The sequence below is a fragment of the Carassius carassius genome, chromosome 1 (genome assembly GCF_963082965.1).
Source record: "Carassius carassius chromosome 1, fCarCar2.1, whole genome shotgun sequence".
Lineage (NCBI taxonomy): Eukaryota > Metazoa > Chordata > Actinopteri > Cypriniformes > Cyprinidae > Carassius > Carassius carassius.
In genome coordinates this window covers 25,552,088-25,576,457 of record NC_081755.1, presented here as the reverse complement: position 1 = coordinate 25,576,457, position 24,370 = coordinate 25,552,088, and the positions used below count along the sequence as shown (strand labels likewise).

The window sequence follows — 24,370 nt, the reverse complement described above, 5'->3', positions numbered from 1 at the left end:
TCAATAAGTGTGACTTTTTCCTTTTTTAATTAAATAAGCTGCTTTTATACTATAGTCCACCAAACATGTGGAGTAAATTATTTCAAATTTACCTACCTAATATCTTTCAAAATGTGATGGCATGAACACTACAAAAATAACTTTTTGACCATCCCTCCTATAGAGGCTGCCAATAAAATTAATTATTGCTGTTTTCAAAATGACCAAAGAAATCCATTCACATTACAAAATGTATTTCAAAAACTGGGAAGATGGAAGAAAGATGTGATAGTGACCATCCCCCTGCTGGGTGGATCTGGCACCAGAACACAGCTTCTGGGAAGTTAGCAGTGCTCTGCTCTCCATGTACGCACATGTGCAGGGACTCACCGCTTCACATAGCCACTGTGTGGAGTCTACAGAAAGACTTCAATAAGCCCACTTCAATAAGCCCACTTGACTAAGGTCACTTGAAAAGACTGCAGTTTTGTTGATTCTTCACATTAAAATCCCAATGATTTCTATCATATCATAACTTGGAGAATATACTAAAACGTTTTGAAAAATGTTAACTTTGTTCTTACATATTTAGAAACGTAAGTGAGACTTCTCATCACTGTTTCTTTTCTAAGAAAAGTGAGGGTTGTCTGGAGCAAATCTCTTAAAGTGGAAACTTACAGACGACCCACTTGTAGACAACCCAATGAACTCGGCCTCAATCAAATCTTTGTGATCTGAATTGTTTTGTGTTTCTGAGGGGGCAGGCTCTCATCCTGGTCAAGCTTGACCCAAAAGTAGAAAAGCAGCCCCAAATTTCAGCGCGCAGTTGAAGTTACATCCTTCAGTTTGTCGAGAGCTTTTAACTGTACACAGAACTTGGGGACACAGCAGCCATGCCTAAGCGAAAGTTAAACCTAATGGAGGTTTGGCGCAGGAATCGTGCTGCTCATCCAAACAGAGCTAAGAACCTAAAACTATGGCCACGTCAACTGTAAGTTTGAAAACTTTTCAAACAGGTTACTTCTTTGGTCTGTATACAGCATTTTTTGTTGTATGTGACAGTGCTGTGATATTAATAGTGCTTTAAATGTGATGTACAGTTTAGTTCAACTGGAATATTATTCTTAGTTTTTAGTGTTGTCTTTTTTATTTTTCTGTGTCCTGAAGAAAGAAAGTGCCTTGTATATTAGACTTCTTGTAATTTTGAATTTATATCTCACAGTTATTAAAAATAAATAAATAAATATGATGTTAATAAAGTCATCTCACTATATGGAGAGTTGGATCTTTCTACAAAGCAAAAAAAAAAAGTGTATTTGTGTGTTGTTTCAGAAGTTTGTGGTTGATGTTTTAATGGCTGCATTTATTGAATCAAAAATTAAGTAAAAATTTATAAAAAAATTATTAAAATTGTAATATTTTTGTGAATAATTTTTTCCCAAGATTCTTTTATGAAAAAAAGTTGAAAAGAACAGCAGTTATTTGAAATAGAATGTTATGTAACACAAAATCAGTTTAATGCATCATGATGATATAAAAGTATTAATGTCTTTAAAAAGAAAACTTCTTTTGTTCAGTAGTGTATAGAATTGTCACCTAGGAATTATACGCTATCTCACATTTTTGTCCAAATTCTTATTCTGTGACGACTTACAGTATTTACATCATCATGTGAGGTTTCTTTTGTAAGCTGTGTGCATTTTGGACCTTTTCTAAGAAAACAAAAAGGTTTCTATCTACAGGAGTCTATGGAACGCAAAAACTTGGAAGCTCAATGTGTCAAAACTGCTCAGAATGCAGATGGAACTTATAATTCCAATGCAGCGTAATGTCACGTTAACTATTTAAACTCAAATCTCAGAATAACCTGTTTTATTTCAAACTCTTAGAAAAACTTTTGTATGTATGTGCAGAAATTAAGCTGTGATGGTAGATGCTATTTATAATGTAAAATATTAATACATTTTGTCCCTGCAGGGCACAATTGAGAGACCCCGAAGTGGTGGCAGCCCTCCTTCAACAGAATGTCAAGATGGCGAGCCTGCTCCCTCCCACAGGTGCCGATGTGTTCCGCCCCTTCACTTTGGAGTCGCTCGCCGAGATCGAGCGGCGGATGGCAGAAGAGGCCGCCGAGCAGGAGCAGATGAAGGCCCAGAATATCGAGGTGCCTGAGGAGGATCTGCCCAAACCCACCAGTGATTTGGAAGCAGGAAAGCCCCTACCCTTCATCTACGGAGACCCTCCACCGAATCTCCTCAATGTTCCTTTGGAAGAGTTGGATCCATTCTACAAAGCCAAAAAAGTCAGTGGCAAAAGCGAAATACCAAAGCATAGATGTCCATAAATATTTACAAATCTGGTTGAACAGAACATTGTTTATACCACAAGAGATTTTGTGTCTCTTTTTTTGTTTTGCAGACGTTCATCGTGGTCACCAAAGGCAATACAATATACCGATTCAATGCTGAACCTGCATGCTACATTATAAGTCCATTCAGCCCTATTCGACGAGTGGCCATAAGAATACTCATACATTCATATCCTTCATATAGCCCGTGAAAATACTACTTATATATACTGTATATAATGTCATTTTGTCAATGTATATCAACATATAACGATGTTCTCCATCTGTTCTTTGATTTCCATATATTATTTAGGGTGACATCTTAACTTTGTGTAATGCTTTGACCTGTTTCATTTAGAGCCACAGATCATTCCTTCTGAGTTCTCCTTTACTTCAAAACAAATTATTTAGCATGTTCATCATGATAACCATCTTGGCAAACTGCGTTTTCATGACGATGAGTCAACCTCCAGAATGGAGCAAAACAGTAGAGTAAGATTTGCAACATATCTCCAAAATCTATCCCAGCATTCTTAATAATTCTGCTTCCTTGAATTTGAATGACAATTCTCCATTCTCAATACTAATTTCATTCAAATTCAGGGAAACTTAATGACATTCTTAATTTATTTCTGGTGCACAACCCTGATAATTAATGCTCTTGACATAAAATCCCTATAAAATGAGCCAACCGGCAACATAATGTGGAAGTTATTAAGACAGGTTTATATGCATTGATTGTTTATTGTGTAATTTGGTCGCTCTTAGGTACGTTTTCACAGGCATCTACACCTTTGAGGCGCTTGTAAAGGTGCTGTCCAGAGGCTTCTGCATCGGTGACTTCACATTCCTGCGAGATCCGTGGAATTGGCTGGATTTTATGGTCATCTCCATGGCGTAAGTATGACCCTGAATCACTATAAGTGTAAAATCCGAGGTTAAACAAGCCAGTGCAAAGATTTGTTATGGCTTTCAATGTAGCGATGAATGTAAAAAATGTGTAAAACAAAAGAAAAAGTGTGACAGTACATGCAAAATGCTGCATTATAAATACTTCAATTCGCAGTGTGATTAAATGCAAACGGATTGTTCAGAAGAGGATTGGAATAGTTTACCGTTTTATTTTTAACAGCAGTTTCCGTAATCAGATGCCGATCCAAATAGTCAACATAGTGTGTGACTAATCAGTTTTTGCTCTGTCAGGGTATGTGGTGCATGAGATAGGTGGGGTCTGGCAACCACATTAGACACAGAAGCATTGTGAAAATACGCGCTCAGATGTGAGAGGTCAAGGGTCAGTTTGTTTACAGCATCACCAAAAGTGTAATGAGGCTGCGTGCAGGTCCTGGTCCTCTCAAGGCAGTCCTCCTCAGCTTCTCCATACGTGTCCCCGAGGTCCACCCCCATCTCCCTTTACAATCACAGCCTGGCTGAATGAAAATGTTTATCCACTTGTAAAGCGAGATCACTTACCAGACCTATTTTTAGCAGTAATTCTTAACTTCCCACTTTGGCCCTCCTCAGAACAAGGAAGGCTGCGGTTTGATTGTAGTTCTGATGGTGTCCGAGGACTTTTGAGATCCCACATGGTTGTTATTACCACTGCATTCCCTCTGCTGCCATCCATAGTATTCCTTGGTACCAATACCTAAAGGTATTTTAGTATACTTTAGTATACAGTAGTCTATGAACTATTTTTGTTGTAGGTTATCAGAAAAATTTAATAAATGTGATTTCTAGTGTGTTTCCCTTTGATGCCTAGTCAATTGAATCCTTAATATACAAAGTTTAAGAGCAGGTTTTGAGTTTTAATTCTCTCAATATTCTCTCACAGTATTTTAATACCGGTAAACATCTCCTGAACTACTTCTACATAAATTCAGTTGCACTGAAAACTACACACCGTGATCCAGTTGCCAAACTTGCTATTGGTCCATAGTATACACATAATGATGCCATTTGGCTTCTGTGATCGACTGTTGCACTCCAGCTAAATATAGTCTACACTGAACATATCTCTGACCCCAGCAGTTTCTACACTTCTCAGAAGACCATACTTGTGGAGGAAAAACAAAGTGTCACTAATAACATGCTGAGACTCTGCTTGAGCAAACTCTGATGAAAATATGATTTAAGAAAGTTCCTTTCTGTAAAAGAGATTTCTTTGAATTCTTTGAATATTTCAAAAGAACAGTTACATAAATCATGTTCACTGCCAATGATCAGATGTACAGAAATCTATAACCAGACATGTTGGAAGCAGTTGCAAGTAATTAAATCTAACATTGACTATTATCTGTTCATGTAATTACATTGTCTATAATAGTGCTGTACTAAATTATAAGTATACCTTTTTTTAAAAATAACAGTAATAGTCAATATTTGGTAAAATACCAAATTGTAAAAATCTATGTAATGTTCAAGGTGTTTTTATGAAGTGTCAGTGGTATAATTGTGAGGTTTTGAAGGAATAAGCATAATAAGCCAATAATAATCCTCTTCACTTCATCCACAGGTACCTCACTGAGTTTGTGGACTTGGGGAATGTATCCGCTCTGAGGACTTTCCGTGTTCTTCGCGCCCTGAAAACAATAACTGTAATTCCAGGTTAATACAGCATGTCATTTCACCTGGCAACAGAAAATATGAATGCTACTAACTTGAAGTCATAACATGTTTTTGTATAATTTGGGAATACCTGAGCTGAGATTTTGTTGAACTGCAAATTCCAGGTCTTAAAACCATCGTTGGCGCCTTGATTCAGTCGGTGAAGAAATTGGCGGATGTCATGATCCTCACTGTCTTCTGTCTCAGCGTGTTTGCTCTCATTGGCCTGCAACTGTTCATGGGAAATTTGCGGCAAAAGTGTGTCCGGTCTTTTGCCTGGATCAACAGTGATAACCTGACCATGCTCTTCAATTACACTGACATCAATGGCACTGCCAACAGCACATTCGACTTTCAGGAATATATTGAAAACCCAGGTGACTTCTTGCATCAGTAATGTGACATGAAATGTAGCCCACAATTGCTGCACATATGAATTATTAAGAAAACAACTTGTTGCTTAAATTATTTTAGCGATCAGATTCTCCTTGCAGCGGTATTGATTATTTGATTTCCATTCCTCTGCCATAGCGAACCACTACTATGTGCCTGGCCAAGCGGATCCATTAATATGTGGGAACAGCTCTGATGCAGGGTACGCTATTCAAATATGTTATTTTCCTCATAAGTAATCCTCTTAATCAACTTTGAATTGACACTGTGGATTACCAGAAGCAAGTAGAAATTTCAATTCTAAATGTATCCAACGAAGCCATTGTCAACGAACTATAAATATGCATATATTGTTGTTTAAATGACCTGTTTGCCATTGCTGTTCACAGGAAGTGCCCTGAAGGGTACACATGCATGAAAGCTGGACAAAACCCAAACTATGGCTACACTAGTTATGACAACTTTGCGTGGGCTTTCTTAGCCCTTTTCCGGCTAATGACTCAAGACTTCTGGGAGAACTTGTTCCAGTTGGTGGGTATATGTATCTTGTTAAAGTCACGTTGTTCTTTGCTCTCTTTTATGTGGCACAAATTGCTCCATAACAAAACTTAAGATTGTCCAATACTTTCAATTGCAGCAAAAAAAACACAGCTTAACATAAAGACAAAGCTTGTTTCAGGTGTGCTGCCATTTAAATGGTTAGTTTTTATTTTATTTTATTTTTGAATAAGAAAATGTGTTTATTCAGAAAAGACACAGTAAATGAAGAAGGAAATTAATGCTGTTCATTTGAACGGTAACACTTTATTTTAGTGGCCAATTCTCACTATTACCTAGTTGTTTATTAGCATGTCTATTATTAACATATAGGTTGTTTATTAGTACTTATAAAGCACTTATTCTGCATGACCATATTCTACATTCCTAATCCTACCCCAAACCTACACTTAACAACTACCTTACTAACTATTAATAAGCAGCAAATTGGGAGTATATTGAGGCAAAATCATAGTTATGGTTTGTTAATATCGAGAACTGGACCATAAAATAACGTGTGAGCATTTGAACTTTCTTTAGCAAAGAAAAAGTATCCGCAGCACTATTGTTTTCTATGCTTCTGTGACTTGAACAAGAACACGAATTAAGCATAAAAAGTCTCTTAAATGTTTCAGACGCTCCGTGCAGCAGGGAAGACATACATGATCTTCTTTGTAGTCATCATCTTCTTGGGTTCGTTCTACCTCATCAATCTGATTCTGGCTGTGGTGGCCATGGCATATGCTGAACAGAATCAAGCCACCATTGCAGAAGCTAAAGAAAAGGAGGAAGAGTATGCAAAAATCCTGAATCAGCTCAAAAAACAAGCTGAGGTTTGTCAAACTTTGTCATAGATCCTTGGATCATATAGTTTGAGTAATACTAATTGTCAGTTCTGATTTTGCCTTGCATAAAGCAGCAGAAGAACAACATGATAAATGGCAGTAAAACATCACTATCCAGCAAAAAGAAAGACGAAGATGACCAAATGCAGAACGACTATGACGGGATTGCACTGAAGCCCCTCTCGAAGTCAAATGGATCCAAAGGTAGCATGAATTATTTGGAAGTCCCTGACTCGCAGATGAGAAAACGGAGTGCGGTGAGCACCACAAACAATGCTTTAGATGGTAAGTTCACATTTCACTTTAGTTTAAATAGCGAGATCCACAGTAATTAAAGAAGCCAACTCATACATTTGGGTTTTGTGTGTTAAAATAATTTCATCAATAGAGCTGGAGGATACTCAAAGGCCATGTCCTCCCTACTGGTACAAGTTTGCTGACATATTCCTGAAATGGGATTGCTGCTTGCCATGGGTGAAATTCAAGAAGCTTATCTACCTATTTGTAATGGACCCTTTTGTGGATCTGGGCATTACCATCTGCATTGTGCTCAACACCATGTTCATGGCTATGGAGCACTATCCTATGACTGCACATTTCGAACACATGTTGTCAGTGGGAAACCTGGTACATAGACCTACCTATCAATCATAACTTGAACCTTTAAAATGTATATTGAAAACTTAATGTTTATTATACTATAGTTATTTTGCCAGCACACAAAATCTGGTGTTTTCCTTACATTATGATGTCTTCTTTCCCCTGCAGGTTTTCACCGGTATCTTCACAGCAGAGATGGTGCTAAAACTGATCGCACTGGACCCGTATTATTACTTCCAAGTTGGCTGGAACATTTTTGACAGCATAATAGTGACCATGAGTCTGGTGGAGTTGGGCTTAGCCGATGTTCAGGGCTTGTCTGTGCTGAGGTCCTTCCGTTTGGTAGGTAAAATATCATTGTTTGACTGCCTCTTAAAGGGATTTTTCACCAATCTTCACAAATACATCAGTTTGAATTTACAGTATATTAAATTGTAATTTATTGATGCAAAGCTGAATTTTCTGCATTTTTAATAGTCTTCTGTGTCACATGATCCTTCAGAAACCATTCTAATGTGTTGATTTGCTGCTCAAGAAACATTTATTAAATTTAAACAGTTTTTAAAAATGTAAAAATTTTTGTTTAAACCATGCTACTTTTTTCAGGTTTCTTTGATGAATAGAAAGTTCAAAAGAATAGTATTTATTTGAAAAGGAAATCTTCTCTGACATTATAAATGCATTTACTTACAATTTTGAACAATTTAACATATCCTTGCTGAATAAGAATATTCTTTTTTTTTTTAATTACTGACCCCAAACTTGAAATGGCTGTGGGGGGAAATTGTGTTTTGCATTGTAAAATTGTACATTTTAATGTATTTTATATACAAAAATTGTTGAAATTGCAATGTTCAAAATTTCAGGACTAAACTGTTTATTCAAATCATGGCTCTTTTGGTTGCAGATGCGTGTGTTCAAGTTGGCAAAATCTTGGCCAACCCTAAACATGCTGATAAAGATCATCGGTAATTCTGTAGGTGCTCTTGGGAATCTGACCCTCGTCTTGGCCATTATTGTCTTCATCTTTGCTGTGGTGGGGATGCAGCTTTTCGGAAAAAGCTACACTGAATGTGTGTGTAAGATATCAGTGGATTGTGAGCTCCCTCGTTGGCACATGACAGATTTCTTTCACTCGTTCCTCATCATCTTCCGTGTTCTGTGTGGGGAATGGATCGAAACAATGTGGGACTGCATGGAAGTGGCTGGCCAAGGCATGTGCATCGTCGTCTTCATGATGGTCATGGTTATAGGAAACCTAGTGGTGAGTGGATTTCCATCTTAGACAGACAGACCGACCGACCGACCGACCAATAGATAGATAGATAGATATAGACAGCCTTCTTCAGATAATGCTATTTTTACATTTGGATTTTTAATGACCTTAAAATTTAATGACCATGACAATTTAAAGGTTAGTTCACCCAAATATGAAAATTATTAAATACTCCTCCTCACGTTGTTCCAAGCCTGTAAAACATTAGTTTATATTCAGAACAGAATATCAGATATTTTTGATGAAATCCAAAAGCTTTCTGATCCTGCATAGACAGCAATGCAACTGAAACCATAATTTTATGAAGCTACGAGAATATGTTTTGTGCTCAACGAAAACAGAAGTTATGACTTTATTCAAAAATCTCTTCTTTTCCATGCCAGTCTTCAACACAATATTCTCGAGCCTTCATAAAATTAAGGTTGAACCACTGATGTTACATGGACTTTTTTAAAAAATGTCCTAACTACCTTTCTGGGCCTTGAACACGGTAATTACAATGCTGTCGATGGAGGGTCAGAGAGCTCTCGGATTTCATCAAAAATCTTAATTCTTAAGTCTTACGGGTTTGGAATGACATGAGGGTGCGTAATTGACAGAATTTTCATTTTTGGGTGAACTATCCCTTTATTGACAATGAAAATACTATTTTCAAACTATCCCATTCTTCAGTGGCCTCATGGGCCACCGATCCCTATCACTTTACAATTTTAGTATGTCATTGTATTAATCTTTGAATTATTATTATTATTTTTCTTTTTTCTTGTTCTCGTCCTGAAGGTGTTGAACCTCTTCCTGGCTCTGCTGCTCAGCTCCTTCAGCGGAGACAACCTGGCAGCGTCTGATGATGACGGGGAGATGAACAATCTGCAGATTGCTGTTGCTAGAATTACAAGAGGCATTGACTGGGTAAAGGCCTTTGTTATCGGACATTTGAGAAAATTTCTGGGCCTGAAGCCTAAGGAAGAAGGTGTGAAAGCAAATGAAGAAAGCACTTCTAAAATCACCATGAATTCCGGTCTGTCTGATGTCAAAGTGCCTATAGCCAACGGTGAATCGGATGACGATGATGATGGCAACAGTTCTTCTGAGGATGGAGACAAAGAGGACATCGATAAAAATACTAAAGTGAGTTTTTTTCAGTGCAAAATGTTGATAGTTATGTTCCTACAGTCTAATGTGAAAGATCACACAAATGCAAAAAGGGTTGCCAGAGTATCGCTGACATCTGTCCATCAACATCTCTTGACACCTAGACATGTGTCTCAAATACTGTGACACCTGCAAAGTCCATCTGGAGCCCCCCGGGTCATCTTGTTTAGAGAGTATGTCTAAGGAATGGCAGAAACCATGTGACACGGTGACAGGGCGTGGGAAAGACCCCCAGCATGATTAGTTACCTTACTGAACAACGTTCTGATCAGCACCCATTTTACAACAACACGTTTAAAGCATGTCAGTGCCATAAATCCCTACCTCACTAAATCCCAATTCCCTGTAAAATTTACATTTTTCCAGTTCAGTTCATGCATTTTATTTCATATTTTATTTGTAGAAGCACACTGGCCCTAATTCATTAGGCAACTGCTTGTTGGCATGCCTCTGGATCAAGTAACACAGTTCGTATGTCATGCCCCCATGTGTCGCACAGCACTGCATTTCACATCTAGCTATGTGTCAGAGAGAGGGAACATGAACGCAAATCTGTACTCAAGTCTCGTGTGAAGAATCGAACTAGATCTGAAGTGAAATATGAGGTTTCTGAGATAATGAACAGCTGAAAAGATTATCTAACCTTTACTTTTTCCAGACATTTTTATTTGCATGCTTGTATCAGGTAATTAGCAAAAAATTAAGGGTTTGTTTTTCTTTGTATATCTTTCACTTTGAATCACACTATATATATTTCCATTGATTTAGTTTGTACACATGTGAACGCTAGAGACAAGAAACACAAACTTGTGCGAAACTTGTGGTGAACTCTGGCCTGCGAATTTGTATGACGTGAAGATGTGTGACCAATAGGAGATTGATATGTCACAGCATCAACTCTTAGACAATTTAAAACAAAAATACCTTTAAATCTACAAGACTGAAGCATTGCAGTAAAATGGAGTGTTTCGATGCATTGTATAGTGAATCAGGTGTGTTGGAGCAGGGTTGGAAGTAAAGTCTGCCAGACGGTTGAACATCCCTGGTCTAGTGTGACCTCGACTTTACTCGCCAGTTGCCAGACCAGCAGACGATATTAGAAAAAGAGTTTGTAAAAGTACTAATCCTACCAGAAATTGATTTCCAGTTTTCTCATCTGTATAGAAGAAAGATGGAGATGAATCATCAACCTGCAGCACAGTGGACAAACCTCCTGACGTAGAAGAGGTGGTAGAAGAGGAAGAAGAGGACTCCACCATCCCTAAAGACTGTTACACAGAGAGTGAGACGTGAACTATGACTTATCATGATGCTGTACTGGGTTATATTCTTCTTATTAATGTTTTGGTTTGTCTGCGTTCCCAGACTGCCTCAGGCGATGTCCTTGCTTGGAGCTTGACGTGACCCAAGGTAAAGGGAAGACATGGTGGAATTTCCGTAAAACCTGCTACACCATTGTGGAGCACAGCTATTTTGAAACCTTCATCATCTTCATGATCCTCCTCAGCAGTGGAGCATTAGTGAGTCCATTGAAAGAAACAAAAAATGATACTTGATTGATCACAGTACACTGAAACCTCGTTTCTGTTTATTAGGCATTTGAGGACATATATATTGAACAACGAAGAATGATTAAAATCATCCTTGAATATGCAGATCAGGTCTTCACTTATGTGTTTGTCATTGAGATGCTTCTGAAATGGGTAGCCTATGGCTTCAAGGTCTATTTCACAAACGCATGGTGTTGGCTGGACTTTCTCATTGTTGATGTGAGTATCAGTTGTTCCTAATTTTACAGAAAATGTCAAGTTAAAGTACATATAAAATTGACACTATTGTTTTATACGAAACTTTGTTCATCTGTGATCCTTAAATTGGCCCTATTATGCCATTTTTAAGGTTCCTAATATTGTTTTGGGAGTCTTCTACAATAGGATTACATGCATGCAAGGTCAAAAAGCGCTTTAGTTTTTTCAAAACATGCATTTAATATCACCTCATTTTCCAGCGATTCTCAAATGATTCGTGCAAAACAGTTCTAAGATTCAGTCTCTCTAAACCCCTCCTTTCCGTGAGCCTGCTCTGCTCTGATTGGTCAGATGGCTCAGTCTGTTGTGATTGGTCTACCGCGTACAGCGCATGTCGGAAACAATTTGGCCCATTGCCATAGTTCCGTATTTTGAACACTTGTTAGAAAATATAACCATCTATTGTTTATCATACTTGCGATTCAGTGGAGCCAGCTGGTCCAGATAAACATGATACTGATCCATCTTTCAAGAGCAAGTGTTTAGTGAATCCCACGGTGAACTCCCCAAGATTAGAGAAGCAGTCGTCAGTAAAATTATGTGTTTGTGGGTGGGGTCAAGTTGTTCGCTGCCGGCCAACAGAGAAAGGTTCAATGTCTTCATGCTTATACAGGACCAGGTTGCATCTTAAAATGCAGATTATAGTTCATTTCATATGCACTATTCTGCTAAAAGTATGGATAGCATACATCTCATCGCAAGAAGTTTGGTCTTTACATATTTCACTATTCAATCTGAATCATTGTTACTGAAGTTTGTCACAACAAATCCCAGTTCTAATTGAATTTGATTCATATTTCACTTATGTTATTTTGCTTTTTATTGCATGCAGTACAGAGTGTGAATACACATTCACAACAACAACAAAAATTTCTTTTTCTTTTGTATTGGTGACAGGGATCACTATGTGATTAAAAACATATTTGGAAAATCATTGTTAAAGATCAACAAAATGCAGTGGCTTTTGCAGGACAGGCAGTGGTGTACAAAAACATTTTAACAGCCACTGAAAAGAAATAATGTAAAAGGCCAATGGCCATCATTACATTTAAACAGAAAATCAATGATTTTTATTTATAATTTTATTTTTATTAACATTTGTATTATAATATTTGACCTACTTTCTTTAGAAAATATTAGGAAATATATAGATATTTTTTAACCATGCATATTATTTGTCACTTTTAACCCATTCCTGATAAATAATATGGATTTAAATGGTTATAACTGTTGAGAGATGTATTATTGATGAAAAATAAGTATTTTAATGAATATCTCTGCAGGTGTCCCTGATCAGTTTGACTGCAAATATCTTAGGTTACTCTGATCTGGGGGCCATTAAGTCTCTCAGGACTTTGAGAGCGCTGAGACCTCTTCGAGCTCTCTCCAGGTTTGAAGGAATGAGGGTGAGTTTTCCGCTGCCCACCCTCACCTGGACATCATTTGTTCATCAGCAAATCCCTAATATTATTAGCTCTCCTTGTTCTCACATTTCATATATTGTGCTCGTGTCCATCTAATACATTTGAAAGTTAAAAACCACAAACAATTTAAGGTACGGTTCCAAGCACTCACACTCTGTGTATTCACAGGTGGTGGTGAACGCTCTGGTGGGGGCCATTCCATCCATCTTCAACGTTCTCCTGGTCTGCCTGATCTTCTGGCTCATCTTCAGCATCATGGGAGTCAACCTTTTTGCTGGAAAGTTTTTCTACTGCTATAACATGACATCCGAAGAACGTTTTCCAGCCACTCTGGTCAACAATAAGAGTGACTGTTTAATGCTCGTAGAGGATGATCCAAGTGTGCGATGGATGAATTTAAAGGTTAATTTTGATAACGTAGGCATGGGATACCTCTCCTTACTGCAAGTGGTGAGCATTTATATTAATCTTCAAATGTCTGCCATCCATAAACAACTGCAATGTTAAAAACTTAAAAAAATTGGATACTTAAAACCAAAAAATATATATATATTTTGGTTTCCAGGCAACATTCAAAGGATGGATGGACATCATGTATAGTGCTGTGGATTCACGTAATGTAATGTTGATTTTCAGCCTTTGACTAAGAGATCTTTAATTGTTCTCCTGTAATATATGTTTTATTCCTAAACATTGTTTTTGTTCTCTGTGTAGGTTGAAAATCAGCCAGACTATGAGTCCAACCTCTACATGTACATTTACTTTGTCATCTTCATCATTTTTGGCTCTTTCTTCACCCTCAATCTATTCATCGGTGTCATCATTGACAATTTCAACCAACAAAAGGCAAAGATAAGTGTTGGCACTTGGTCTTCTGGATCTGTAGAAACACTAAAATGCCTTCTGTCTTGAAATAATTGTCGCTGTGTCTACACTTAGGAGGAACTGACATCTTCATGACCGAGGATCAGAAAAAATACTACAATGCCATGAAGAAACTTGGCGCCAAAAAGCCACAGAAACCAATTCCAAGACCTACGGTAATAGTCCCCCCCGCCCCAGATTAACCATTAAAAGACTTGAATCTGTACTAACTCGCACCTTCTTTTCCTTGGGGTGCTCTTCTCTTCTGATGTTTGAAGAATTGCTTCCAAGGTTTGGTGTTCGACCTGGTCACCAAGCAGTTCTTTGACATCTTCATTATGGTGATGATCTGCCTGAACATGGTGACCATGATGGTGGAGACCGATGACCAGAGTGAAGAGAAGGAATATATTCTGTTCTTTATCAACTTCGTCTTTATCGTACTCTTCACCGGGGAGTGTATTCTCAAGATCACTGCCCTGCGCTATCACTACTTTTCCATTGGGTGGAATATTTTTGATTTTGTGGTGGTCATTCTTTCAATCTTAGGTAAGTCTGCTTCACTGATGGTAATCATTAAGTAATCATGAAGCAGAAAAATGTTAAAGGGTCAGGGACAGGATGCTCATTTTTTACTTCCATGTTTTTACAATCCAAATACAGTTAATGCAGTGGCTTCATCTTTTATACCATTAAATAATGAGAATGTTTTTCTGAATACAAATTCATTACATTATATAGTATTTATTATCATATACATTATATTTTTGTTATTTATTTATTTATTGTCAGGCATGAAGCCAGAGAAACTGTCAGGGTTATATAACTGTCCTGATATTACATTAAAGAAAAAAATTTTTTTTAGAAGATAATATGACAATCTTAATACAAAAATTAATACTTTAACAAATCTGCTTCACTGCTTATTTATATATATATATATATATATATATATATATATATATATATATATATATATATATATATATATATATATATATATATATATATATATATATTTATATCATATATATATATGTGTGTGTGTGTGTGTGTGTGTGTGTGTTGCTTTCACTTATGTTCACACACATTCTTAAGGTGTAAGGAAAATTTAATTACTTAATTACTTTAAAGTTATTATATTAAAGTAATATAATCCATTAAATATTTTTTACTTGATTTACTTTTAGGGTCATTAAACTTCAAAATCATATAAACAGCAACATGAATGCAAAAAGTACCTTGTTGTAGACTAGATTTTCTCTCATATATCATTGCTTATAATATTTCCTGTCTCTCTCACAGGTCTTTTGCTGGCAGATCTCATCGAGAAGTACTTTGTGTCGCCTACGCTGTTTCGCGTCATCCGACTGGCCAGAATCGGCCGCGTCCTGCGGCTCATCCGCGGCGCCAAAGGAATCCGGACATTACTGTTCGCGCTGATGATGTCACTTCCTGCCCTCTTCAACATCGGCTTGCTTCTATTCTTAATCATGTTCATTTTCTCCATATTTGGCATGTCCAACTTTGGCTATGTGAAAAAAGAAGGTGGCATCGATGACATGTTTAATTTCGAGACCTTCGGGAACAGTATCATATGCTTGTTCATGATCACAACCTCGGCCGGCTGGGATGGTTTGCTGGCACCTATACTCAACAGCCCACCAGACTGCGACCCGGATGTGGAGCACTCGGGATCGCCTGTCCGAGGAAACTGCGGGAGCCCTGCGGTAGGCATCGTCTTCTTCTGCAGCTACATTGTCATGTCCTTCCTCGTCGTGGTCAACATGTACATAGCCATTATCCTTGAAAACTTCAACGTAGCGACAGAAGAAAGCAGCGACCCCTTGTGCGAGGACGACTTTGAGATGTTCTACGAAACCTGGGAGAAGTTTGACCCCACCGCCTCTCAGTTCATCGCTTACAGTAGACTGTCCGAATTCTGCGACACGCTGAAAGACCCCCTGAGGATCCCGAAGCCGAACACCCTTAAGCTGATCACAATGGACCTTCCCATGGTCCCTGGTGATAAGATCCACTGTCTGGACATCCTCCTGGCCCTCACTACAGAGGTGCTGGGAGATTCTGATGCCATGGATGCCATGAAAGCAACTATGGAGGAGAAGTTCATGGCCAACAACCCCTCGAAGGTTTCGTATGAGCCCATCACCAGCACTCTCAGACGGAAGCAAGAAGAAGAGTCCGCTTCGACCATTCAAAGAGCCTACCGCAAGCACGTCCTCAAACGCGGCCTCAAACACGCCTCGTATATGTACAGAGAGAAGACGGACTCGAAGAGACAAGGTGAAGAGGCGCCAGAAAAAGTGGGGATGATAGCTAAGAAAATGAGTTGTCTGTATGGAGATCAAGCTATTGAAGACGACAAACCTAAGGGTTTCTCCTTCTCTCAACATGGGAAGCCACAACATGGGGTGAAGCGTCCCCCGGTGAGAGTTCAGAGCGATGTGGTCTTGCACTCTGCCCCTTTCCCCGTTCCTGACTCCTCAGCCACTGCAGAAAACTCGAGAGAGTCCATTGTGTAACAGGATCAAGACATGTACACTTAAAAAAAAAGCCCAGCAATACTGAGACCCCCTTAGGAGACTGTTCAGAGTTATACTTTGGCACACAACAGCCAGAATGAAAGAAATTCATGGAGTCAGTATGGGGAAGATTCGAGTTGTAATCAATATTATTGATGCAGTCGATGGCTCCTCTCAGTACTGCCCTTGAGAAGATGATCACCAACTGTTTGTCTAATAACAATGGAAATGATTGGGCTCTTAGTGCAGATATCAATGATTTTAATGCACAGAACCTGACATGACAACATTTTTTAAAAGTAAAAGGGTAATGATTACTAATCCTTACTTAACTAATTAAGAGGAATAACAGGAGGGACTTGTCATGATACCTGGCAAAGCCTAAAATAAATCCTGAATTGCATATGTTTATGTAGTATCTAATTTTATTGCATTTAACATTTAACACATCTGAGATCTATATTTACAGCTAATTTGAATGATTTTTACAATTCAATTCAAAATAAACACTTTTGCAGTAAATAAAATGAACATTAAAAATGACCTGATTATTAGCATTTAGCAAAGTCTTAACAGTTCACTGTAAATAACAGTATTTGCCTTTATGCAGACTTTACTAACAGCAGTTAATTTGGTTTTTGACTCTGGCAGTATTTTAAACCTTAAATCAAGTAAAAGCAGAATCTCTAGTTGGCCCCAAGACAAAACAACACTTTAAGATTAACTAAGGCATACCATAAAACACACAAACTGTAAAAGAGTCTTCCCAACAGTTAGCTCCCCAGATGAATATATTGTAAATATGAATTCTGTAATGTTTAAATTGCCTCATGAGGTGATGTGTGTGGGGTGTGCTTGCAAATTGTTTAATGCAAGTATATAGTCTGTGAAATCCTTGGCTTATTTATGTAGGTCATTTTTTATTTTTACTTTTAGATATAATTTATTATAAATGAGAAAGATTTGCAGTTGTGGCCTGAACGTCAGGTTGTTCTGACCAGTTGTGATAATGGATGTAATGACAAAACATACAGAGAATAATCTGTAGATGAAACTATGCAAAGGATTGCTTCACCAGGTCATTGTATGTCAGAAAAACTAACATGTATCTATGGATGTGTCAGGGTCATAAGTAAAAAAAAAAAAAACTAGCCAGCTTTTTATAAGCTTTGTGTGGAAACTGTGCATGATGTTCTGTGGACACATTACTTATGTCTGCTACAATAAGCTAATGTGACTGTTAGCATCCCTATTATGCTTTAATATACTCATCCAGGAATTACAGTTGCACACTCATAAATGTATTCTCATTTTGGTAATCAACAGTTTATTGCAAAGTTAACAATTCATCTGTCTCTCACATAACCGATTTAAAGAGTTATTAGGAAGTTTTTTTGTTTTTTTTTTTGCTTGTCATTTCACATTTTATTTTTTATTGAATTGGTGAAACATTTTGTACTTTTGAGGATCCATTTTATGTGATTAAACATGCACTGGCTACCGATGCTACCAATTTATTTAAGCCCTCCGTGCTACAAATGTTGGAACACTTAAACATTAAGTTTCTGATGCTTTCAAAAGTTTATTAATGGCATTTCTTTCACTTTTATTATATTTCTTTGTAGAATGCAAACCAACAGTGAGGGAGGTGAGCAGAGAGACAGAATATTACAAGGACAAATGTAACCTATCCATAATTCAGTTTGTTCATGCAATAATAATGTGACAGAGAAAAAAATAAGAATGCAGAAGCAGAGAATACCAGAGAGAATGCAGAATAACTGAATGCTAGTATTTACAGAGGCCAAATGCTTTTCAGAAAAACATTTTCATTTATCATTTTTATTCAATTGTACAAGACATATTATTAATAATATTAATCAAAATGTATTTCATGTAATGCAATGATCAAAATCTTGCAGGTCATTTAATTTTCAAATATCAGAAAATTGTGAAACTTTTAAGTTTAATCATTTTTAGATTATTTTATAATGTTCTGCTTAACATTAATAACACTCTTTCATGCGCTGAATGTATTGACACCTCACAGTATCTGTCACTTGCTGAATGCATGCAATAGAACTTGTAAAAAACAAAAACAAAAAATTCAAGAACTGAAACATTTGTAAATTTTATTGTATATTCTTTCTCTGTTTACATGACTGAAATAAACTTGTTTTTTGAGCCTTGGGGTTTTAATCCATTTAATGCAATTAAGAGATGGTAAATTGAACTGTTGCATTATATTAAAATATATATATATATATATATAGCAAATTTTCCAGCTGATACTGCAAACATATGCCACGCTGTGGTCACAATACTTACTATTTATAGTATTGAGATGACTTTTAAGACAGCAATGCTATATTCTTTCATCCGTGCAGTCTATCATATTTAATAAAGGCTTAATAATAATAAAATTTAAAGGCATAAATATCTGTTAAAATGAATGAACTGCAGAGGTAAATGAAGGCTTCACTGAAGGTGCACTGAATACTTCAGTCAAGGCATTAGTGACTCTCTCACACACATACTGTACATACACACACGTATTCAAACCTATACACATAAGCACACATGCCCCTCACTGGACGTCACAGAACTACTGCGGCGTCCCCTGGATCACAGCCGCACAAGTGCCATGCATACAAATGAGGTCAGAGGTCAGCTGTGAAGCGTGACCTCAGAACAGCCGGTCAGTGTGTTCACTGCATCTCTTTCACTCTGATGAGTGGAAGCCGAGTGGTGTTAATATGCTCATTCATTCTCACTGCCGTTTGAGTGACACACTCAGTGTCCAGTTTAATACTGGAGAGAAGATTCTGAAATGAAATGAACCCTCTTTATTTGTAATGCCACTGAAAGCAGACATTTGAAACCATTAATTAAAACTTGGTTTGTAGTTTTAAATGTGTCTTTGGAGACACATTCTTTCATGGCAATGACCGTGACACTCATATAGTATAAAAAAAAAAAAATCACTAGAATCATAATAAACGTACTATAACATATGTAATATTTGCTTGCTTTTCCTTCCTTTTTTAATACATTTTCCAGTTTTCACATTCTTCTATTTTATTGATTTATTTATTTGTCCTCTTTTGTGTTTTTTTTAACTCTTTTACATTGGTCATTAGGGTTTTTGCCTTTATTTATTTAATTATATTTTATTTTTAGGGGCTGCTTATTAATGGAAACAGTTGACAGGTCATTATTGTGGAGTTAGTAACTCACACGAACACAACTGTGTCTGGAGGATATGCACTAACCGCTAGGTCACAGGTCCAACATTTATTCGGTAACTTTTCCAAATAAACATGCGCGAGTCGATTCGTTAACTGATTGCTGAATACATTACTCATTGCTCAGCATTTTTAGAGTGGCGCACTTGACCTGAACAACCTTTGTTTGCTTCCTTTACAGGCTGTACAGGAATGTGAACAGCCTCTCCTGGGATTCAGCCTCTATGTAAGCTAAGGAAGCAATGGAGAAACTCGTCCCGTCAACGAGTGGTTGCCTCCAAAGCAAAGAAGCCGCAGCTGCCCGAAGAGATGCAACATGAGACGACTGGAGAGCTGTGATGAGCAGCCTGTGGAACCGGAGAGCGGGAGGGACGGAGTCAGAGCATTCCAGGGTAGATGTGTAACATCGCCCCCTTTGAAACAAGAGTTGACGAGAAGTGGGAACAAGGTGGAGTTTGCCTTAAAGGAAGAGCCCATCCTCAAACCGTTTAAGGACACAGAAATACAGCTCTTATCTTTGTGCAGAAAAGCTAAGGCCATGAGTAACATCAATGGTGTCAAACTTTCAAGAAGAGTTTACAATTAAAGGGCCAAAGGTCATTGTGAACATGCTGCAGGTGGCTTCAGGCCCAGGTGCTTCTTCTTTGCCTAAAAGTTGTCAAGAATAGGCCTATATTATGGTCCTAGCAACACCAAGGCCGTGGGTTCAGTCTGATCTCTTTGTACAGACTTCAATCTAGTTGATTTTCATGCTTCCATTGAAGCTATTTATAAAATATACATAATGTAAATGCTGTCTAATGTGTGTGTGAGTGTGTGTGTGTGTGTGTGTGTGTGTGTGTGTGTGTGTGTGTGTGTGTGTGTGTGTGTGTGTACATAGGACAAGCTGCTTGGACAATTCATATTTTGTGTGTCTGACTGAGAAACCGTCTTACTAACGAAGCCAAAGGTAAAGTTAAAAAAAGTGATAGGCCTACAGAGCAAAGAGAGGGTCATATCCCATATCGGTTCAGTCGGCAGTCAGAAGCGGAAGCGGGTCGGTGACTGTTAGACAGTGTTCTCTATATAGAACGTGTTATTTAAATGTGTCCGGTATGTAAAGCCGTCTACTTGGACATGGGATCGTAGCAGCATTGAGCCAGCTCTCCTTAACTTGAGATGGAACTGATCTCCATTTACTTCAGTGTAATCAGTGATATCGTACAGTACTTCAACTCAAAAGTAATTGCAAGCATTCTCTTAGAGATATTTAATGCTTTGATCAACATTTCTAGGGGTTTAAAGTGCTATCCACCTTAGTTTTCAAAGTGGAAGTAAGCTATTTTCTGTGAATGTCCGAGACTTCCAAATTAAATAACTCAAGGCTTTTAAACATCAAGCTCGAATTTCGTGAATGCAACTTCTTTAGAAAAGATCTAGAATTTAGTGGCGCCTTCTTGTGGCTAGAAATGAGATGACATTGACAACGCATTCTTATACAAAACAAAGTCACTAGCCTAATATTCTCTTTCTGTTCCTTTTCATTAAGTTGGTTTTTGGAGTTATGACGGTGTTCCTAGATCCACCTGACAGGGCTTTCTTCAAGGAGTTTTGGTTCCTCACACTTGACTGACAGGTGCCAAGTTCAGGCGGTAGGCTATAGACAGTCATCACAATGCCCAGTATGAACAGCTGAGGCATCATGAGGGATTTACCTCTGGCACCTGCTTCCATTCCGACTGTAACCACAGGGTGGAAGTAACTTACAGTGTATGAATGCTTGTGCTGCCTCTCAGTTCTGCTCACTCTTTAGATGTTTCTCTGCCAAGCTGATCTGAGACCAGCTTCTGTGAAAAAAAGACACACACACACACACACACACATATATATATATATATATATATATATATATATATATATATATATATATATATATATATATATATATAGTTATTTTGTGAATATTGTGTGAATATCATATTATTGTGTGAAGAGGACATATTAAACTCCAGAATCAAAAGAAAATAAATATAGGCCTATATTTTGTATAAATTATTTCCTAATATTTTGAGAAATGTAAGAAATGATGTGACATTATTTATAAAAAGTTTCATTGTTTTACTGCAAATTTATTCTCATTACTGTTGAGGATGAAATTTTTTAAATATTTTAATATAATTAATGTAGTTTAATCCTGTGATGCAAAGCTTAATTTTCAGCATCATTTCTCCAGTCTTCAGTGACACCAACCCTATCTCACGGCGGATTCGTACTAATTCGTACAAATTAACCAAGTGGCTAAATCGTACGAATTAGTACGAATCCACCGTGAGATAGGGTTGGTGTCACATGATCCTTCAGAAATCATTCTAGTGTGCTAATTTAGTGCTCAAGAAACATTTCTGATTATTATCAATGTTGAAAACAGTTGTGCTGCTTAATATATTTTGTAGAAACTGTAATACAATTTTATATTCTATTATTTTTTATATATTTTTTATATATTTTTATATAAATATATTTTTATTTATTTACTTAAATATAGCCCAGATGTTTCTTGACATTCTCAGCCATGTAACTAATTATCCTACATGAACTGTCACAGAACACACTGTTACACTGTCCTTTTACCGACAACCTAAAGTGACAGGCCAAACAGCCATGAGGTTCAGGTAAACAGATTGTATTTTGTTTTTCCCCGCAAGAGATTAAACTATTAATGTCACTCTGACATTTCACAACCCCAAGACTGCTGAATATTACACACAGGCCAGACCACATCTGAATAGGAAAATCCTCCTGCATCCCCGCAGTGAAAGCAAACACGTATATGACCTGATTTACTCTCATAATTATTGAAAACATGTCCTTTTGGAAGGAGCTGACACCATTTACAGATTACGTGGCAATGTTACATGCATCTTCTCATTATAAAGCGACGTGCCAATTACAGCCCCTGGATTAAAAGTGGATCTCAATAAATTAGAATGTCATGGAAAAGTTAATTTATTTCAGATAAAGTAAATCAACTCAAATTGTCAAACTTGTGTATAAAATAAATTCAGTGCACAGACTGAAGTAGTTTAAGTCTTTGGTTCTTTTAATTGTGATGATTTTGGCTCACATTTAACAAAAACCCACCAAATCACAATCTCAAAAAATCAGAATATGGTGACAGGCCAATCAGTTAATCAACTCAAAACACTTGCAAAGGTTTCCTGAGCCTTCAAAATGGTCTCTCAGTTTGGTTCACTGGGCTACACAATCATGGGGAAGACTGCTGATCGGACAGTTGTCCAGAAGACAATCACTGACACCCTTCACAAGGAGGGTAAGCCACAAACATTCACTGCCAAAGAAGCTGTTCACAGAGTGCTGTATCCAAGCATGTTAACAGAAAGTTGAGTGGAAGGAAAAAGTGTGGAAGAAAAAGATGCAGAACCAACCGAGAGAACCGCAGCCTTATGAGGATTGTCAAGCGAAATCGATTCAAGAATTTGAGTGAACTTCACAAGGAATGGACTGAGGCTGGGGTCGAGGCATCAAGAGCCACCACACACAGATGTGTCAAGGAATTTGCTGAACCACAGACAATGTCAGAACCATCTCACCTGGGCTAAGGAGAAGAAGAACTGGACTGTTGCCCAGTGGTCCAAGGTCCTCTTTTCAGATGAGATTTCATTTGAAAACCAAGGTCCTAGAGTCTGGAGGAAGGGTGGAGAAGCTCATAGCCCAAGTTTCTTGAAGTCCAGTGTTAAGTTTCCACAGTCTGTGATGATTTGGGATGCAATGTCATCTGCTGGTGTTGGTCCATTGTGTTTTTTGAAAACCAAAGTCACTGCACCTGTTTACTAAGAAATTTTGGAGCACTTCATGCTTCCTTCTGCTGACCAGCTTTTTGAAGATGCTGATTTCATTTGACTGGCCAGCAAACTCACCTGATCTGAACCTATGGGGTATTGTCAAGAGGAAAATGAAAAAAAGAGACCAAAAAATTAAGATGTGCCACTGTCAAAGAAACCTGGACTTCCACTTCAGCAGTGCCACAAACTGATCACCTCCATACCACGCTGAATTGAGGCAGTAATTAAAGCAAAAGGAGCCCATACCAAGTATTGAGTACATGTACAGTAAATGAACATACTTTCCAGAAGGCCAACAATTCACTAAAAGTTTTTTTTTTTTTATTGGTCTTATGAAATATTCTAATATGTTGAGATTGTGAATTGGTTGGTTTTTGTTAAATGTGAGCCAAAATCATCACAATTAAAAGAACCAAAGACTTAAACTACTTCAGTCTGTGTGGATTGAATTTATTTAATACACAAGTTAAACAATTTGAGTTGAATTACTAAAATAAATGATCTTTTCCATGACATTCTAATTTATTGAGATGCTCCTGTATATAATGAGTGGTTTGTAAAACATTTCCAGAATATAAAGACCACCATATATATATATCGTTTTTACAAACTTTCATATGGAGTATAAACTTGGTTTTTATCCATTTCATATCAATATTATTCCTTTTAATAAACAAAAAACAATGGTCTTTCGGCTTTGTGCTAACATCATCCCAGAGTCATGGAAATAGCCATACACATAAATGACTGGAACCACTACATCATGAACGTATGGTGTCTAAATACACATAACAATGCATATTAAAGCATAGTTTTCATGGAAACTCTCGAGTTTCAACTCTCATGCATTAAGATGCATCAAAACATGTTCATGCCACATATAAATATCAGTATCTGAGCCAGAAAAA

At 37.4% G+C, this 24,370-nt stretch overlaps 1 protein-coding gene across 4 annotated transcripts in view; it reads left to right on the top strand.

Moving 5' to 3' along the window:
- Positions 1-18,559, top strand: part of scn4ab (sodium channel, voltage-gated, type IV, alpha, b) — a 176,423-nt gene extending 157,864 nt beyond the window's left edge. The window contains exons 1-25 of one of the 4 annotated variants that reach the window (XM_059552950.1): positions 808-970; positions 1,957-2,281; positions 2,398-2,518; positions 2,731-2,818; positions 3,095-3,223; positions 4,842-4,933; positions 5,059-5,310; positions 5,465-5,528; positions 5,716-5,857; positions 6,499-6,696; positions 6,783-6,993; positions 7,097-7,335; positions 7,477-7,650; positions 8,216-8,572; positions 9,365-9,712; positions 10,901-11,018; positions 11,102-11,256; positions 11,332-11,505; positions 12,828-12,950; positions 13,137-13,418; positions 13,534-13,587; positions 13,683-13,820; positions 13,904-14,008; positions 14,111-14,381; positions 15,138-18,559. In XM_059552950.1, coding sequence (XP_059408933.1) covers positions 873-970; positions 1,957-2,281; positions 2,398-2,518; positions 2,731-2,818; positions 3,095-3,223; positions 4,842-4,933; positions 5,059-5,310; positions 5,465-5,528; positions 5,716-5,857; positions 6,499-6,696; positions 6,783-6,993; positions 7,097-7,335; positions 7,477-7,650; positions 8,216-8,572; positions 9,365-9,712; positions 10,901-11,018; positions 11,102-11,256; positions 11,332-11,505; positions 12,828-12,950; positions 13,137-13,418; positions 13,534-13,587; positions 13,683-13,820; positions 13,904-14,008; positions 14,111-14,381; positions 15,138-16,375 — 5,496 coding nt within the window. In that variant the 5' untranslated portion in view covers positions 808-872 and the 3' untranslated portion in view covers positions 16,376-18,559. Of the gene's footprint in view, positions 1-807; positions 971-1,956; positions 2,282-2,397; positions 2,519-2,730; positions 2,819-3,094; positions 3,224-4,841; positions 4,934-5,058; positions 5,311-5,464; positions 5,529-5,715; positions 5,858-6,498; positions 6,697-6,782; positions 6,994-7,096; positions 7,336-7,476; positions 7,651-8,215; positions 8,573-9,364; positions 9,713-10,900; positions 11,019-11,101; positions 11,257-11,331; positions 11,506-12,827; positions 12,951-13,136; positions 13,419-13,533; positions 13,588-13,682; positions 13,825-13,903; positions 14,009-14,110; positions 14,382-15,137 lie in introns of those variants that run through there. The other 3 variants (XM_059552959.1, XM_059552969.1, XM_059552979.1) reach the window with 3 other exon arrangements.
- Positions 18,560-24,370: the final 5,811 nt, after the last annotated feature.